We start from the raw sequence: 12,061 nt of genomic DNA, 5'->3' as shown, positions 1-12,061 counted from the left end.
AATAAGGAGATCGGGGGAATAATTTCCAAAGCTGTGACTCCTGCAACAAGGGTAAGCAGGTTCTTTTTATTGGGGTTTGGATGAATCTTCAGAGGGGCAGGTCTCATCACTGAATGTAATGGGCAGGCATCAAGTTACACATTCCCACTCAGAAAACATGCCTATACATATATTACATGTCATCTAATGAGGCTTATGTCCCTCCCTGGGTGGGGATTTTAACATTATCATGAAGCTCAGGTAACTGTCAGTCACTTTATGATTTCTGATTCATCTCCCCAGGCATCTGTCCTGGGGGGGGGGGGTCGTATTCAAAGGTTTCTTGTCTTGTTCCAGCAATTTGTTAGCTGCTAAAAGATAAAATCTGTAGTTAGGCAGAAGCTTCTAGGAGTTTCCTGAGTGCAGGGATCTCGCTGATGACACTTTTACATGTCTCTGGATACACTGTGTAAGAATTTCTGCAGGGTATATGCCTAGGAATGTAACTGATGGAGTGCAGGGTGCACTCCCCTTAGCATCACTGATTGGTTGGTAGATTTCAGGAGGGTTGTACTAGAACACTCCCACCAGGAGCACCTAACTTATTGCTAGCTCACAGCTCAGCAGCACTTATTATTAGTTCAATATTTTGACTTGCCTGATGTCTACCCTACAAGCTGACTTTAGAACCAAACCCTCACATTAGATGTGACACCACCATTTTGGACTTTTTGGGGACTTTATGATCCTCATGCCTAGAATGCCTGATGCCTCTGACATAATAGGTGCTCAGTAAATGAGAGAAAAATCAAATGAATCTTATGCTTTAGCTGTTTGGTAAAACCACACTTTTTCTTTCATTTTAAGTGTTTATCAGCACATTCCTGATTCCAATCATTCTTTCTGACTCCAAACTATGTACCTAATGTCAACCGTTAGTGGTATATTTTTTCCAAACTCAAAGGTTATGCAGGAAATTTAAGGCAGCAGTCCAAGTGTTGCCCCTAGAGGTAGGAAATGTACTACATTCACCTTACTGTAATCTAGTAAAAGACTGTAACATGAATTTAGACCAAAAAAAAAAAAAATAGAAGAGAAAACCTCCATAATTCCTAACCTTAATTACATAACCTACTTCGTTCTTATATGTTCCAACATGTCATTTTGTAAAAAAAAAAAAAAAAAATAGTAAAAATTCTGCATTCACATACTTATTTGATTGTTTTACACTTAATTAAATTTCCACAGTTAAAACCATTTTTTGTGACAATGTGTAGGAATTGCTATTTAAAGGCATCTATTGTAATGAGCTATAAAGTTTTGGTTCCCAAACGCTAGTTTGCGGACCTCTGCCAATTTCTGATGGAAGTTATTAGCCTAAAAGGTACTAACAGAAAAACAACAGAGTGAGCTTTTCAATACAATGAAATGCATTTCCTTTAAAGGAACACCTCCCCCGGGGCACTTGGGTGGCGCAGTCGGTTAAGCGTCCGACTTCAGCCAGGTCACGATCTCGCGGCCCGTGAGTTCGAGCCCCGCGTCAGGCTCTGGGCTGATGGCTCAGAGCCTGGAGCCTGTTTCCAATTCTGTGTCTCCCTCTCTCTCTGCCCCTCTCCCGTTCATGCTCTGTCTCTCTCTGTCCCAAAAATAAATAAATGTTGAAAAAAAAATTAAAAAAAAAAAAAAAGGAACACCTCCCCATTTCCCCCCTGAGATTATGTCATTTCTACCTTTTTAATGACAAAATGTGTTTTAAGAAATTATGGTGTATTTATTTGTTTGACTACTTTGTCTGGACTCAGATTTTGTGTGTGTATGTTTGTGTTTTAATTTTACTAATCTTTGAAGTCTAACTGTTTGGAAGTCCTTTCAGAGCAGTTTAGTGCATTATTTAAAATGCATTTTGTAGGAAGCACCCTGGGAGTTACTCTCAAGAACACACAAGTCTCATAAAGCAAGGTATACTCATTTCTGTTCCATGACTGTGGATTTAATGGATTGGTTGCAAGTAAGGCTTAGGACTAACACTATGGGGAGTGGTGTGCAAAGATGGGTAAGACTGTTTCATCCTTACCTGTTAATGGTTTAGTCTGCACGTTATACAATTAGAAGTGTGTGCCCTGGAACGTAGAGTGGTTTGGCAGCTGCTCAGGAGGGTGGAGACCCTGGACCCTGAAAAACGTGGAAAGGTATACAGGAGGGGAAAACCCTACTAGTAAGATAGATAGGAGCCAAGGTCTGAAATCCATTCTTGTGTGAGCAAGGAGAGCAGGATCCGGGTTGGAGCGTGGTGAAGACAGACTGCAGAGGGAGATGCGGGCGGGTTGCACAGGTTCTCCCGTTCCGGAAGAGCCTGCTAGAGGTGCAGCACTGGGCCAGGGAAGGAAGGGTGGGTTAAAGAACCACATGGAAGTCGTACCCAGACTTAGACAACGACAGAATTCAACAGCTGCAGCAGGTGAAAGAGGCCAATACTCTTTCAGCTTGGGGCTACTACGAACTAGGGGATACTACGAGCTGGCTACTCCAGGGGGTGGAGCCGGACACGCCCCTCGAGAGGGTTCACACACCCAATCAGCGACGAGCCGCCCCGCCCCATGGGGCACGCCCCCTGCTCCTTCCCTACACCCTCGGGATACCCCGTCTCCCACAGGCGCCTGCGCAGCCGTCAGGCCCCGCCCCTTCACCCTCCAGCCCCGGTCTCCAGCAGCCAAGATGGCGGCTCCCTGTGTGTTCTGGGGCGCAGCGGTTTCCCACCGGCTCTTTCTCGGAGGTAGGATTAGCCTTGCCCTCAGACAGGGCGTCTGGAAAGCCGCGGCTGCTGAGTTGCAGGTAGGTACCGGAGAGAGGTGGAGAAGTGGAAACACTGGTCCGTTGTAGCGCGAGGATGTGGAGCCGGCGCCGCTACCTTCCCCTGGCGTCTCGCGTGCCTGCCGACGGGGACCCTAGGGTCTTGGGTATTTAGTAGAGTTGTGCGGTTGAGAGAGGAATGGGTATTGGCTTGCAGCGGCCACTTGGGTTGTGTCTGGTGTTCGCGGGGTGTGCAGTGAGGGAGGAAGTTACCTGCAGACGGAACTAGAGCGACCCCCTTTCTTGAGTTGGCTGCCAGGCAAAGGGGAGTCTGTGCCTAGGTGTGGAGTAAGGTCCGGTCCCTCCCGCCTTCCCCGCGGTCCAGTGGGAAGGAGGGCCGCGCCAGAGGCGGTGAATGAGAACTGGACTCCTGCAGTGAGTGGTCTGGAAGACTTCACAGTGGATAGGATTGATAGCGACTTTAAAAGTGCCTTGCATCTGTGCAGTTTCTGTTTTCTTAATTTTCCCGACACCTTGTCTCTGGAGAGGTGGAGCCCAGAACTTGAACGTTTCCGCTCATCCTGGGGGCAGTGAAAAGCCAAGATTCTAGCTTCACAGCTGGTTGAGTGATGATGCCATTTACTGACATGGGATCCCAACAGGAGGGACAAGATTTGAGAGGGTAGAAAACGAGTTCAGTTTAGGATAGAATTATATTTATTATACAATTGTAATTGGGATGTCCAAGTGGAGATTTCCACTAGGCTCAAAGATTGGCAAGTTTGTAGGTCAAGAAGAGTACTGATTTACAATCCTCTGTTACCTTGTAGGTGGTAACTGAGGCCTTAAGAGTGAATTCAAACACCTAGTAAAGGTGTACTGAATTGGAATAAGTAGAGGTACAGGGCCCCGAAGGACAACAGTCAAGGAAGAAGAGCCTCCCAGAGATTGAGAATGAGCTGCCAGAGAAGTAGGGGGAAAACCAGACAGTGTGGTGTCATGGAAAACAGGTGAATGTTTGAAGTAGGGAAAGTGATAAAGAAGTACCAAGTATTGTGAAGAAGTCAATTATTATGATATAGAAACTATTGAAAGGGGTGCCTGGGTGGCTCAGTTGGTTGAGCCTCGCACTTCAGCTCAAGTTATGATCTTCCAGTTCCTGAGTTCGAGCCCCACATTGGGCTTGCTTCTGTCAGCGCAGAGCCTGCCTTGGATCCTCTGTCCTCCTCTCTCTGCCCCTGCCCTGCTTGAGCGCTCGCTCGCTCGCTCTCTCTCTCTCTCTCTCAAAAATAAACAAACATGAAAAAAAAAAAAACTTGAAAAAAAGAATAGTCTATTTTAACGTAAATCAACCAGTCCACCTATTCATTTGTCCATCATTTGTTTTTTAATACTTTCTCGGTGAAAAATATGTTGGCAGTTTTTATTTTTTTCCTGCATCTTATTTGAATATATTTTTCCTGTGTATGCATAGTCATCTATAAAAGGGACTGTTGCATATATAATGTTTTTTTGCTGACACTTAATATGTGTCTGGGGGAGAATGCTAACTTTCTCTCCCTCAAACTCTGGAATATGCGTATCCTCCTGTGTCTTTCTCTATGTTCTTTTTATTGCGTGCAAACATCCATGCACGTGCATGCTTTCCAAAAAAGTAGATTCCGTTCTACATTTTGCTTCTCCAACTTACATATATAGTAGAAATTCCTTCAGGTCACCTGTTATGTATCTAACTGCTATATAATATTTTATTATGAATGTGTCAGAGTTAATATTTGATGGCCCTTTATTTTGTTCCCATTTTCTTCCCACGAATAAAGAGTTCAGTAAACATCGTGGCATAATTCTTGGTACTGTTGCTTTTAATTGTGTAGGAGAGAGTTCCAGTTGTGAGATTCTTGTTACAAAGTATGTGTAATACATCTTAAATTTTAATAGGTATTTCCACATAGCTTTTCAGGAAGGCTGTAGCAATCCACGCTCTATCTTTCATGTATGAGAGTGCCCCCTTTTCTACTGGCATCAGGTATGTTTTCCATTAAGATGAGTGAAAAATTTAATTTTCATCTCCCTGACCACTCTTCAAGGTTTTTTCCCCCCATATGGCAAATGTTTACTGAGCACTTTACTTGAGCCAGGCACTGTGAAGTAAACAAATCATTATCAAATAATTACCCAGACAGTATTGACCCATAGCACTCTCCAGGGATGATCCTGAGACTGCCAAATCCCCAAATTCGTGAATAGTATCACAGCTCATGTTTTACCACATGAAGTAGGACTCAGACATAACTGAAAGACTTAACTGACCCGTGTCAGACCCTTACTGTTACCATATTTATGGTTAAAGACATTTATGAAGCTTTTTTCTGGCACAGAACTTGTCTGTCTTAATTAAATATTAATGTTTCTTCACTTCTGTCTCCAACATTAATAGTTGTATTTCTCTTAGGGGCCATGTTTCATAAAACAATAGAAAAATAATAAATACATCTCGTACAGGGTATTTTTACAGTTTTTTTATATCTAAAAGTGTGACGAGGTGGTGATATAAATAGCTATTACTGTGGGTCACAGTCAGAAAAGTTTGAGAAGCACTGATGCCACAAGGAAAAAGAAACAAGTTTTGTTAAACTAGGATTCCTGTGGGCTCAATTGGGACCCTCACCAGCAGACTTCCTCTTGCATACCACTCTTGTGGTATACGCATTTCGTATTAATTTCTCTACAACTGCAAATTTGGGGTGGAAGAAGGAGTCTTACGTGTGAATGGCAAAACTTCAGATTACGAACCCCCGAATATCAGGGACTTACATACAGTGTACTGAGATTTGCAGAGGTAAATACAGAAGAGCCCAGATGTGCAGTGCCTAATGCAAATGAGTTGTAACACGTAGAGTGGTGCGGTGGGCAGTTTCTCAAAGGAGATGATAGAGTCTTCAGGAGCAGTGAGGAATTACATGATAAAAGAGAGGTATTCTGTTCTAGGAAGATGAAATAGGTTACAGAAGGGGCCAGATGTGTACAGAGCGTGTGGACTCTTGCCAGCAACAAATAATTGGTTCTTCTAGCAGTTACAGTTGGTGTGGTTACAAGAATGGTGAGAGACGGGAAAGTTTGGCAGGGCCCAGGTTATGGTCAGTTTTGCTGTACTAAGGTACTTGAATTTTTCGTTTTTTTTTTTTATCTTTCGCTAATGAGAGTAGCACTGGCATTATTATAAGCAGTTGACAGTCATGGTGTCCTGCAAAGGTTACCCGTGAATTCTTAAACCCTCTATCAGTATAAGACAAGAATACTGATTTAGTTTCCCGAAGTATTATTTGTTTGTGACTTTCATAATAAGTAAACCAGTAGGCCAATTTCTATTTTTTATTTTACTTATGATTTATTTTTGAGAGAGAGCAAGAGCAAGCACGAGCTGGCGAGGGGCAGAGGGAGAGAGAGAGCCCAAGCAGGCTCCGTGGCCGGCGCGGAGCCCCAGCGCAGGGCTCGATCTCGCTACTGTGAGATCACGATCTGAGCCAAAATCAGGAGTCGGATGCTTAACCGATTGAGCCACCCAGTTCCTATTTTGAAAGCTAGTATTGCCAAATGTCAAGGAGATGCCCTCTTTATTTTCTACTAAACGCTTAGTGCTTACACTTTCTGTTTTTATTGAGCCAATATACTTCCCTTGTGGGATTGGACTATCTGCCGAGGAATGACAGGCACAATCAGTGGCAGTTTGGGAGCTTGGCCCTTGTAGATTTTGGTTTTATTGGAAAAACATTGTTGTCCTTGTCTTAAGTATCTGTTCTTATCCTGTATTTATCACAGCATCCAGTTGGTTTACGGTAGGGTCTTAATAAACTTTATTGATAAATTGCTTAAAGACTCTTCGACAAACAGATTTAAAAATCGACTTGCCTTTGTATCAAATGCTGTATGCAGTTCTGTAAATTAGTTATGTTTTTCCCCAGGTAACTTTGAATTTTTTAAAAATCCCATTTTGTTAGCAATGGAGATAAAAACCCGTTGGTGGGATAAGTTGTTTCTTTGGAGATCTCACCCTGTCCTTTAAAGGATAGATTTAGTGTGTTCCTCATTACTCCATTATGAAAAATATTGACATTAAAAGTAAAATATTGACATTAAAAGTAGCATTTTCCTCATGTAGTAGTTTCTTACTTAAAGAGAGGCTGACAATAGATGCTACCATCATTCCCACCTATTTTGTCCTTATAAAGCAAATAAGTAAGTTTCCTTGTACTGTGCTTCATTGTTGTAATTAGGATGATGAATCCATTATTTATTGCCGTGTAACAAGTTACCCCCAAACTTAGCAGCTTAAAACAGACATTTGTTATGTCGTCGTTTCTGGGGGTCAGGATTCCACACACAGCTTAACTGGGTTTTGTGCTCACAGTCTCCCATAACGCAGCAGTCTAGGTGTTGGCTGTGGCTTTAGTCCTCTCCAGGCTGGAGGGTGGAAATCTACCTTCCAGCTCACTCTTTGTAGGTGTTAGCAGGATTTATATCTTGGCAGGCTGTTGGGCCGGCTGTTGGTTGGAGGCCACCCTCAGTTCTTGCCACGTGGGCCTCTGTAGGGCAGCTCACCACATCTGGCTTCCATCAGTTGATCAACAGAGGGGGGAAAAGAGGGAAGACCATCTTTTTGTAACCTAATCTTAGAGGTGACGTTCTATTACTTTAGTAGTGTTCTATCCGTCAGAAGCAAGTTACTCAAGCGCGCATTCGAGGGGATTGACCAGGATGAATATCAACCAGTAGACTCACTGGAAGCCATCTTGGAAGCTGCCTACAACTGTGAAAGACCCACATTTACTTCTTTTTTATTATCTCAATGTCTCATGTGTTTAGGTCTTTCCCTTACAGTTGGTTTTTTTAAACCTCTTGAGAAAAATAGCATAACCTTTGTATTCCTACTCTGATGCTTCCTGCAGTGCCCACAGACACCTCCTAGATGCTCATGGATCATTTCTTGAATTAAACGTGAGGAGCTCTAGGGGCACCTGGGTGGCTCAGTTGGTTAAGCATCTGACTTCAGCTCAGGTCATGATCTCACGGTTTGTGGGTTCGAGCCCAGCATGGGGCTCTGTGCTGACAGCTCGGATTCTGTGTCTCCCTCGCTCTCTGCCCCTCCCCCCACTCATGTTCCGTCTCTCTCTCTCTCTCAAAAGTAAATAAACATTTTTTCAAAATTTAAACATGTGAGGAGTTCTTACATGTAGGGATATGTGCATGTGTACATGTGTGTATGCACATTTGTATATGTGTGAACACCTGCCACATTCTTTTTTGCCAGATAGTAGCTTAAATAAGAAAACTGCATTTTTACCTTGTTTCATGTTTGCTTTTCTTAGTATGGCAGCGTTCTCATTTTAACACCACTCAATTCTGCTTGACGGTTATTTCTGTTAAAATTCAGTGTATAGCCTGGCCCATAGTAGTTCCTTAAATTTCTTCAATGAACGTGTAAAATAGTTTACTTTTTAGAATTTTACTATAAAAATTAAAGCACATTCAAGCATTTGCAAAAATAAAATACTGTAAGGAACCCATGTATATGTCAATCAGCTTCAACAATTATTAATGTTTTACCAATCCTGTTTATCTTCCTACCTTTTTTTTTTTCTGTAGGTTTTTGTGTAAATCTCAGGCTTTTTGTTATATTACTTATATATATACTTGATTTTTTTTTAACAGGTAGATTTTTTTTTTTTAAAGAGCATAGCTTCCTTGGGGCACCTGGGTGGCTCAGTCGGTTAAGTGCCCGACTTCGATTCAGGTCATGATCTCGTGGTTCATGGGTTCGAGCCCTGCATCGGGCTCTGTGTTGACAGCTCAGAGCCTGGAGCCTGCTTTGGATTCTGTCTCCCTCTCTTTCTGCCCCTCCCCTGCTTGCGTTCTCTCTCTGTCTCTCTCAAAAATAAACATTAAAAAAGTTTCTTAAATAAATAAAAGAACATAGCTTCCATGCCACTATGCACATATCTAACAGAAAGAACAATAATTTTTTAATATCATCTATTACCTATTCCGTGTTCAAATTTCCTTGGTTGTTCCAACAATAATCTTTTATAGTTGGTTTGTTTAAATCATGATTCCAACAAATTGCATATATTTTATTTGGTGAATATGTTAAGGCTCTAAATCTATAAGTTTGTGGAGTGAATATAAATGGTGAATTTTGCTCGAGTAGTGTAGGACATTTCCTTGTTTGTCTAACCTGGTGTCCATTTCCCCTTCATCAGGGCACTCCTATTTTCTCAGGAGTAATGAGTTCTTCCCCACTAGATACAGCCTGGAAGAACTATCATCTGGGGCATCTGACCCAAGGTAGCCCCATTAGATAGTCCCTCCCTTGAGATCTTGAGCAGAGAGAGAAGGACCGTTGGAATAGCATTTTATCTTAATGGCCAAGACTTCATTGAGTGTGCTGTGGATCATTGGCGTTCCTGCTTTTTAGCTGCCTGCTTCAACTATAGTCCTGCTAGTCTATAGCAGGACTATATTTTCTTTTGCTTGCATCCAGAGACCTCTACTTGATGAAAATAAAAACTCATTCAGAAAGGTTACTATCATTTCTCTCTTGGTGTCCTTATATTGTTTCTTTCCACCTTTTCTCTAATCTGACTTCAGTCTTTACCTTTTATTCCTCGAAGTATTTCTTTTTTTGCCTTTTCTGTTCAGATTAGCGGTGCATTCTTCTTTGTTCCATTTTTATCCAATTGAACGAAAAGGAAACTCCTCAATACTCTTGTAGTATCATTAGAGTAGTGTGTGGCACTGGCATTTGGCCAGATTTGGGACATCACTGCTCTGTTAGGACGTGTCTGCTTCTTTGGCAAACCTGCTTGATTGAAATTATAGTTGTCTGACCCACTGATTATCTTAAAAAAGAAACAAATCTGTCAACTTGTATCTATACCATTCCGTAAAAACAGAGTGTGAGGAAAATTCTCTGCCACAGCTTTTCAGTCGGAAATAGAACCTATAGAATATTTGGTTGGGGATTTGTACTTACCAGTAGCAAAGCACATTCTCTCCAGGAATTCTGACTGCTCATAGCTAAAGATCTAGTCGATTCAGATTCAGCCTCATCTGACTTAGTGGATTGTACTAATGAATAATGGTCTCTTTTGAATGTAAATACTTTTGTGTGAGTCATTGCTAGAATAGCTTAGAACATTTATAAATATATTCAGTACTCTGATACTGATGCTGTAATGGCTTTGTAACTTTAATAAATATGAATTTCCAGAATGTCATATTCTTAGGCAGTACACTTGTCTTTGAAAAGATCCTAAAGAGATTTTTATGAAAAATAACAAAGTAGGGACTTTTTTAAAAAGTTCTTTCTAAATGAACAGCAATAAAATTTTTTTGACAGTCATGTTTTAACTCATGTTAAAACTAAGAAAGCTGCCAGCTGTCACAAACTCAAAGAATATAGACAGACACAAGATCAAGTGAAGATCAAGTGAAAAAATGAGTCTTCCAGCCAATAATCAACTCTTTTGCTTGAGGTGATACTAAAATGTTGTCAGAACAAAATAAGAAAAGGAACCGAATCGGAGAGAGAGATGAAGAAAACAAAGAATATTTACTCAGCAACATGGAAGAATTTTTTTGCTATAACTCCTTCACACTGTCAAGGACACTTTAAAAATGTTGGGTGAGGGAGAGCTGTATGAAACAGGGGATAAGACAAGAATATACAATTAAATAGTTAAGGAAAGATTTTTGAAGATAGATCAGTGATTTAAGAAGCTAAAAATTCAGAGTGGCTGCACAGTTGACACTGTAACACACACACACACACACACACACACACACACACACACACGTCTCCAAGGAATAAAGGTTTAAAAATCATACAGAATGCGGAGCAAAAAGTAAGAAAGAAGTGAAGCTGATACGGTTGGAGGACGGAAAAACAGAATTTTTATGGTCGAAAAAGAAAAGATAAATAGGTGAGAATTGAATGAGTATCACTTTCTGAAGTTGATAGAAGAAATATATTTAAACATTTTATTCAGAGACATAGGTAATCACTACTGAAATAAAGGCAGGCTCTATAATATCCAAATTGCCAGATCAAAAAACAGATGTAAAAATCTACAGACCATCTAGTAAAAGAAAGAAAACAGGAATGAAAGCATAACAAACAATAAAGATAAAATCAGATGAAAAATGAGACAATATTTATGAAATCCATTTAAATGTATTAAAAACTCAGATTGGGTCAAAAAAACTAAAATTATTCAAAATTTAAATGAAAAGTATTGGCAGTGACATTCCAGGGAAATACAAATTGAACTTTGAAAGGGTTGCAGTATTATGATCTAGTAGAATTAAATTAAAAATAAAAGTATTGCCTGGGAATGGAACACTTTATAATGCTGAAGGGTACAGTCTGCCCTAAGATGGAACTCTCCTGAGCTAAGTAGTGCATTGAATAGTCCACTGAAACATACAAAGGAAATCTATAGGAAACAAAAAGGTAATTGACAAAGAAAATATTGTAGCTGTTGTATAGATGTAGATTCATAACTGTTTCTTTGGTAGTATATTCCTGGCACACATCCAGTATAAAGGGGTACTTAAATTTCTTTTTCTAATTTTCTTCCTTTAATTGTCCTTCCTCCTTTATAACTGCTGTATTGTTGCTCTTTGAATATGAGGTATTCAGTCCGTCAAACCTGTCACTCCTTACTCTGCAGACCCATCTCGCGTCCCGTTTTATAAAAATAATGGCCGTAAGGCATAAGTAATCTTACCTTTCTGCCTGCCTTCTCTCACATACTGTGTTGTTTCTTTGCATAGTAGAATAGATGTTTCTTATTCTAACACTAATGCCTGCATTTCCGCTACATTGATGGTGTCACATCATGTCCCATGCTGATTATTAACAGGCGGCATCTCTAGCTCAGATCTTTCCTGTGCACACACCCACAGAGCCATCTGCCTCGCGGACACCTATCTCTCTGGAGATGCCCATCAAGCATCTCAAACCTGTCATGCCCCAAATTGAACTCATCACTTTCCTCCCTAATCTTACTCTTCCTGTAGAACTCATTACTTCAGTGAATGAGTCTCCTAGTGAATCCGGGAGACTTCCATTTCTCATACGGGCTGTGGTTGGTGATTGGTGGGAAGTGTAGTGGGTTCACCTGTATTACACATGGGTTGTTTTAGCTATAGACAGAAACATTTTGTCATATGACTTCCAAAACCCGCAGCATAATCATCCTTTTGGCAGTGGAATATTTGGGAGAATCTCCTC

At 40.9% G+C, this 12,061-nt stretch overlaps 1 protein-coding gene across 1 annotated transcript in view; it reads left to right on the top strand.

Moving 5' to 3' along the window:
* Positions 1 to 2,655: 2,655 nt before the first annotated feature.
* Positions 2,656 to 12,061, top strand: part of MRPS9 (mitochondrial ribosomal protein S9) — a 65,912-nt gene continuing 56,506 nt past the window's right edge. Inside the window, exon 1 of the mRNA XM_006930030.5 lies at positions 2,656 to 2,811. Coding sequence (XP_006930092.1) covers positions 2,695 to 2,811 — 117 coding nt within the window. The 5' untranslated portion in view covers positions 2,656 to 2,694. The remainder of the gene's footprint in view (positions 2,812 to 12,061) is intronic.

This window comes from Felis catus, chromosome A3 (genome assembly GCF_018350175.1).
Source record: "Felis catus isolate Fca126 chromosome A3, F.catus_Fca126_mat1.0, whole genome shotgun sequence".
In the NCBI taxonomy this organism is placed as follows: Eukaryota; Metazoa; Chordata; class Mammalia; order Carnivora; family Felidae; genus Felis; species Felis catus.
Note: the sequence above shows the minus strand (reverse complement) of the source record. Positions and strands in the feature narration are given on the sequence as shown.